Consider the following 7,695-nt stretch of genomic DNA (forward strand, 5'->3'; position numbering starts at 1 on the left):
AAATTATGAACTAGTGAAACTTGAATTTGAAGATGTTGCACTACAACTAAATGCAACCCCAAAATCTTAAAATAAGACACCTTTTCGTTTATTTGAATGGTACAATTTTTTCTTGGTGGTACAAAAAGGTACAAAAACTGGAAAAAAATTCTGAGCTAGTTAAAATTCGAGTTTGAAAATGTCGCACTACGTTTGATCGAAGTGGCTCAAATTTTTTAATGAGCCTCCTTCGTTTATTTGATGGTGCATCTTTTTCTTAGTTGTACGAAAATGTACAAATAATAGACAAAATGCTGAGGTAGGTAAAATTCAAATTTGAAGATATCCCACTGCAACTAAATATTCTTGAAATCTTGGTATATTTGATAGCTGAACTCGGCCAGACAGAGGTTTGGCTCGACAGGAGAGGAGGTGTTCCATAGCTTTGCACGTCGGGAGCTTCTGAGTTCGGTTCATCACAGCTTGATACATTTTATATCTATCTGGTTGTTTCACTTTTATTCTTATGATGTTGTTCTAAAAGTAAATTGTTAAAATTTGTGTTGCTCACAACTGTGTAGCATAACAGGGAAATTTTTGTTGGGAAGGTTTCGATAATACAAGACACTATGTTTATCTAGTATCTAATGGGTATTATTCAACAGCCGACAACAAAAATGTAAATAATTTTTAAATACTAATAGATATACTTTCACGAAAAATGATAAAATTAGATTGTTTTTATCAGAAGAGAAATAGTACAGATGATGAGTAAGGTCAAATCTTCAGCCTATATCAAGGATTTATCTGCTAAGCACGTATAATTTTATTAAGAAAGGGTGCAAATGTACACAGTATGTTGGAAAAATAACGTAACTTTTTAAATTAAACAAAATGAATTGAGTATTTTACCAATTGTACTTTTTTAATTCAAAATACATCCCTTCCGCATCAATACATCTCTGGGCACGTTCAACCAATGCTAGCAAATTTTTTAATGTCCTTTATTGGAAGCGCCTCAATGACCGTCGTCACGGCAGACTGGAAGTGTGTAACATTGTCATAAAATGTTACTTTTATGGCCATTTTTTTGGGGGGGGGGAATAAGGAATAGTCACACAGTGATAAATCAAGCGAATACGGAGGATGCAGAAGCAAAGTCATGAACTGCGACGGTTCTGTGACATGGTGCATTGTCGTACTAAAGACCAACTGCCTGGCGTTTGACACTCGGACCTTACGCGAACGATTTGCTTCCACAAACGCTCCATAACATCCGTATAATATTCACCATTAACGGTTTGACCATGTGGAACGAATTTCCGAAGCATAATACCTTCGGAATCATAAAAATAAATCAAAATGAAAAAATTGAAATGAAATTTTTGAGTTTTACGTCCCACGATTATGCCGGTTAGGCTAAAGGAGACGGTGATGATGAGAAATGTATGAAATAGTGGAATGAAGAAAGTGGAAGGAAACGGGAGAACCCCGAGGAAACCCACGCACACAGTGTTTGTCCACCACAAAGTTCACTTGGCGAGAGCAGAGTTTTGAACCGAGGACCCCATGCATCAGAGGTGAACATTCTACCACTGAGCCACCGTAGCCCCCAGAAATAAATCAATATTGTCTTCTCACGTGACTTTTGAAAACGCAATTTTTTTCACATTCGGATAACTTGGGGACTTCCAAGTAGCACTTTGGAGTTTTATTTGCGAGTCGTACTTGAAGCATGAAGTCTCATCACCAGTTACAATCGATTTCAGGAATGTTCTGTTCCATCCGTCTGTTTTAATCAGGTCCTTGCAATGTTCAACGCGAGCAAGTTTTTTGTCGTCAATTAAGGTGTGCGGAACAAATCGAGCACAGACTTTTCGTTTCTTTAAAGCCTTTGGTAAAATTTTAGGAACCATATCTTTTGTTGTATTTAATTCCTCCGCCATCCATCTCATAGTCAAATTCGCATCGTATACGATCATTTCTCGCACTTGTTCCACCAGATTTTTGTTTTCCGGTTGCCTGGCTTTGGGTCGTCTTCCAAGGACTCACGACCGTCCCGAAATCGCGTATACCTCTCGAACACACGTATACGAGATAAACACTCATCGCCATACACTTGTTTCATCATTCCCAATATTTGTGTAAATGATTTACGTAGCTTGAAACCAAAATTTAATATTGGCTCTTTGCTCCATCGTGTTTTTGTAACAAGGTGACACCAGATACACTCACTTTCCTTGCTATAACTTGACACTGTTAATCGGTTCTCATGATTGCAGTTTTGTTGAGCAGATAAGTTGCTTCAATAGATGGAGTTGTGGTTATCTGTAAAGAAAAGGTTCCGTTACTTTTCGTTCATATTGTATATATTAAGTTACGAAGTTTGGGGGAGGTCCGGACCCGGTAGACCCTCCGTAAGTGCACCCTTGCAGTGTATTGTCTGTCTTTCCAAGGTTACATGTTTTAAATTGGTGACTTTGGTGAATGAAATATGATAATTTAACCTTTTCCTAACTCTCCGTCGTAAAGATGGGGTGTATGACTTATAGTTGTAACTACTATATGATTTCACGGGTTAGAAAGCAAAAAAGCAAAAACAATCAATAATATAATAGTAAAATCATATAATAGCAATATTATATCCCAACTCATTAAAAATGTGTTAAAATTATAGACAGAGCGATTTGAGATGATGGGGACACCCCACCTTTCAGTGGCGTTGCGCGAACCTACCTTTATAACGGAGGGTTAATTCTGGGGTAAAATGTAAAAATTATGTAAATTTTGGTCTAATCATCTGTAAACAAACAAAAAGGCAAGTATGATTAAGACTATTTTATGTGTGGTACTGTATTATTGTGTGTGTGAAGACGTACTAAAGGAAGTTAATGAAGGACGACAGATCATGAAAATAATAGGAAAAAGAAGAAACAATATGCTTGGCCATCTTATTCGGCAATCCGATTGGATCATCCTGTGGATAGTGCGAAAGGAAAAAGGAAAACGAGGAAGACCAAGCAATCTAGATGCAGTTACGACCTTATCAAAGTATTAAAACAGCTCTCGTAAGGGAGAGAAAAGTTTTAAAATTTCCATGTTGCCCACCAATATATGTTCGAGGCAAGAAAGAAGAGAACAATGTATTATAAAAAATAATCTTTTTTTATTACTTTTATAATTAATTTTCGTTATTAGATACTGAATTATAACTTGAATTTGGGTATACTTTTTATGTAGAATAATGAAAATGACCTACTTCGCTTTATGAAAATTTATTGTATTATAAGAATTGGAACATTTGCATTCTGAAGTATGTCTGGTAACATAAAATATAACTAATATTACGGAGGTTTTTTTCTAGTACTATTGCACTGCTAATATTTCACTTATTGTATAAGTTATGATTGTTCATATTTTCTATTATGTTATAAAAATCTATTTTTTCTACTAGTCTCTAGTGTCTATGTTTCTTTTATATTATATTATAGTAATTTTCCTTTCATCCTTTTTACTGTAAGCTGAAAATTAAGCAAACTTCTGATAATGTTGCATTCATTTTTCAATACTGTTAGCGTTTCAAGCGTTTGAAATAAAAAAAAAAAAAACGTAGCAAAACCAAATCCAATTGTTGGAACAATGGAAGGCATGTAGTAACAATACTGTTTTACTTAAGTCATGGAGTCCTTCTTTTCCTTTCCAAATACCTCATACTTAAAAACTAATTAGCGTTTGGATGTCAAATGGTGATGATTCTTATGCTGCGAATGCATAACAGAATGCAACTGTAATCAGAATAAAATACTATTTTTAATGCAACTGTAAGTGCACTGTTGGCAGACGTACAGGTTTTTGCAGGGGAGGGGGAGAAAAAATTAAATGAAGATAAAATGTCGTTAAACTGCTTTTGATTCAATAGTACATTCTTGAGCTGAAAAACGCTGCCTAAGATAGCAAAGGTGCCGATGTTGATAATTGTTTCTAGTTTGATTTGAGTTTAGCGTCACTTTCAGCAGCAAGACTATATGAGACGTGGACATATAGCTTAATGTTGAATCCGAACCACATAAGTTTCCGCCGGGAATCGAACACGAGCATTGTTATTAACTATCCTCACGTATTAAGTTGAACTATCTTATTCTTATTGTAGGCACTTCTATTGGAAGTGACACGTTTTCGTAAAGGCGTCAAACGCATAACCCTAAATCCAGGCACAAACCCCGAAATTTTGTTGGGAGGGGTCCCAAGTTTTCGGGTCTAATATATGAGGCACTATATCTTGCATTGAGTTGGTGTTATTAAAAAATCCTAAAGACAATAAGTACTTTTTAAGTGTTGGTACCCAAATTCTTATATAAAAAAAAAATATGTAAACTTCATGCAGAGGTGTTTATTCTCGCAAGGGTGACTCTCTTGAGACCATCCTCACCCTCAAATTTCTTTGCCCACAATGACGCAAGTGCGGGGTACACAAGGGAGAGGACAAGCTTCGAGAGGGAGGGCGAGATTGCACGAGGGAGAGGGCAAATTCCCAACACCAGGACATGGGCGAGGAAGGGCCACAGACAACTCCATTCGCGAGGGGGAGGGTGAACGAGTGTGAGGGCCACTGCGAGGAGGAGAATGCGCAAGGACGAAGACAAGTTTCCGTACCCCAAACAGAGTGAGGGCAAGGAATAAATTTCCTCGCGAGGGAAAGGGTCAACTGCACTGCGAGGACGGAGTACATCATCTATGGGTACATGGTTTTTATAAGAAAAGAGATACTACTAATGAAATGTATGAAAAAATCTTTAGGTTACAAAAATATTTTCTATATGTTTAGGAAAATTTTCTATATAAATAAGTATAGGTTAATTAAGAAACTTCAATTATAACCCAATTCTAAATATCGTCCATATGCCTTTATTTATTGAGCACTAATCCTGGACAATGTGTGATGAAGAGCATTAATTAAGCCAACTATCTATTCCCTGAATTTCGAAACAATCTTTAGAAAGAGTAAAGTTGACCCAACCATCTCAATAATCAATATATCTTGAGAATAAATTGAGCACTAATTCTGGGACCATACGGGATTGAAAGCACTAATTCGTGACATGAAAATTTTTGATTTCTGTCGAAGTGGTTGGGCTCACATTTATCCCAAAAATACATATGCCCCGTATGCACTTATTTATTGAGCACTAATTCTGGGACCATGTGGGATGAAGAGCACTAATTAAGCACTAATTATCTATACCATCTTAGTCTTTCCATACTGCGGTGCAAGGTGGATGTGTTGAGTGAGTGCTCTCTGCAAATAATTTAATTTAAAAAGTTCTACTGATTTTTCAACTCATTTGAAGACTGCGACATGAATATGAATAGTTAGAGATTGTGATAATACCATCTGCAGGTGATAGAAGTGAATAATTATCCAGTTCAGGCGTTTAATTACAAATATAAACAAACAACTGAGCAGAGCTGTGTCTGTTATTGCAATAGTGAAGTTATCTTCAACAAGTAAGTTGATAGTTAGACCTATATGCTAGAAGTTGAATCTAGTACATTACTGAAGTTTATTTTCCTTTACTAAATATTATTTCTGTGATTCAATCTCAGTATTAGTACTGTATATAGCATACAACATATTACTTATGTGTTTTTGCTTCTCCGAATCCCTGTGTTACGGAAAATTAGTGTGCCAATTTCTAAAGCGATGACTAGCAGCAACCACTATTAAAACTTGCCGCCATTTTGGATCCCGATATAAGTATAATTAACATAGTGTGCTGTATAGTATAAATATACTGTTATATGCGGTTCAATTTGGTTATCGAGAATTAGAGTACTAGTGCCAAATTCTTTGATAAGCAGGAACCATACTGAACGCATACCGAAGCAGGAACGTAAACTTTGACGCCATTTTGAATCCCGATTTAAATATATTTAATACAGTAGTGCGATCACAATGTCTTCTTGTGCAATTTGTTATTCAAAAGTTAGTCGTTATGATGACGCACTACAGTGTTCAAAAAAGAATTGCAATAAATTATTTCATATAGTGTGTTGTAAAATATCTGTGGAGAAATATACGGACATGAAGCAGACTGGTATTATAAAGGAATGGGTATGTAGAGATTGTAGTGGTTCTAATCCGAGGGAGGTAGTAATTACAAAAACTGTACCACCGAGCGCAACTGAGTCAATACTAATTCACAAAAGTACATCCTCAAAATTAGATGACAAATCTTTGAATCCTTCTGATATAGGAATGAAGCTTGAGGAACTCTGTGCTCAAATAGCTCAATTAGCAGCTAGTGTTCAATTTATGTCTAATCAACACGATGAATTGTTGAAGAAGCTTGAACTAGAGATTAAGGGTAATATTCAACGGGATAAGGATATAGCCAAGCTAAAAGCAGAAAACATAGAATTGAAAAAGCAATTAAAATTACAGGATGTGGAAATAAATGATCTTAATCAGTATGGACGTAATAAAAATATTGAAATACATGGTATACAGGAGCGTACTGGTGAAAATTTAAAGGAAGTTGTAATCGACATGGCTCAAAAATTAAGAATAAAATGTGGGGAGGAAGATATTGATGTTATTCACCGATTATCAAAACCAAAAGCAATAATTGTACAATTTACAACGCGCACAGTGAGAGATAGGCGGTTGACTAGAAGAAATACGGGGTTAGTAAGTAATAATTTAGTATCTGGAAGTAATGATAGTAGAATATTTGTGAATGTAAATTTAACTCCTAAAAATAAGCAATTATTTTGGAAAGCTAGAACAGCTGCAAGAAATACACAGCATAAATACTGTTGGGTAAATGGCAATGGACAGATTTTAATTAGGAAAAACGAAAATAGCCAGGTTATGATTATTAAAACTGAAGAAGATGTACCTGGATTTCCAAATTCTATTCCAGTGTAATCTTGAAATATGTAGGCTATAATTTAAGATGGCACTAGTTAAAAGTACGTTTGATATATATTACCAGAATGTGAATGGGTTAAAAACTAAAATTAACGAATTTTACCTAAGCTCTACCATGTTTAATTTTGATTGTGTTGCCATTACTGAGTCATGGCTAAGACATGAAATATTTAATAATGAGTTGTTTGACGATAAATATTTGGTCTACAGAAAAGATCGAAACCTAGAGCGTAGTAATATGAAAGATGGAGGTGGTGTTCTCTTAGCTGTTCACAATAATTATATCTCAGAAAGAATAACAAAATTTGAATTGCCAGATAATGAGGATTTGTGGGTTAAAATTCAGTTATCAGATTTAACATGTATATATATTTGTATAGTGTATTTCCCGCCACATATTTCAGAAGAATTATATTTATTTTTTTTTCGAAATATTGAAAGATTTAATGAACTAACATTATCTCAAAATGTTTTTATTATAGGAGATTTGAATTTGTCGCTTTTAACAGATTATTTGGATGGTAACTATTTTTTAAATTTGCCTAATTTGGAGAACAATGTCTTACATAAAGTATTTTTTTTTTAATTTTTCACAAATCAATAAAGTAAGAAATCTAAACAATAGAATTTTAGATGTTGTATTTACTAATGTATTACACGTTGAAGTTCTTGAATCTGATGTTCATTTTGTTCAACCTGATCGTCATCACCCATGTTTGAATATTAGTATTCCGTTTTATAAAAACTGTAAGACACGAAATGAAATGGAAGACGTAGTCTACAAC

The 7,695-nt window shown here is 34.8% G+C and overlaps 1 protein-coding gene across 1 annotated transcript; it reads left to right on the forward strand.

The window, feature by feature from the left end:
* The first annotated feature begins 6,235 nt into the window (after positions 1 to 6,235).
* Positions 6,236 to 6,907, forward strand: LOC145670191 (uncharacterized). Its single transcript, XM_081738569.1, has one exon. It carries the CDS (start codon positions 6,236 to 6,238, stop codon positions 6,905 to 6,907), a length of 672 nt encoding a protein of 223 aa, XP_081594695.1.
* Positions 6,908 to 7,695: the final 788 nt, after the last annotated feature.

This window comes from Thermobia domestica, chromosome 14 (genome assembly GCF_964235325.1).
Source record: "Thermobia domestica chromosome 14, izTheDome1.hap1.1, whole genome shotgun sequence".
Taxonomy (NCBI): domain Eukaryota; kingdom Metazoa; phylum Arthropoda; class Insecta; order Zygentoma; family Lepismatidae; genus Thermobia; species Thermobia domestica.

Excerpts from the sequence above, each read along its gene's own strand:
- LOC145670191 (XM_081738569.1), top strand. The coding sequence starts at position 6,236 with ATGAAGCTTGAGGAACTCTGTGCTCAAATAGCTCAATTAGCAGCTAGT.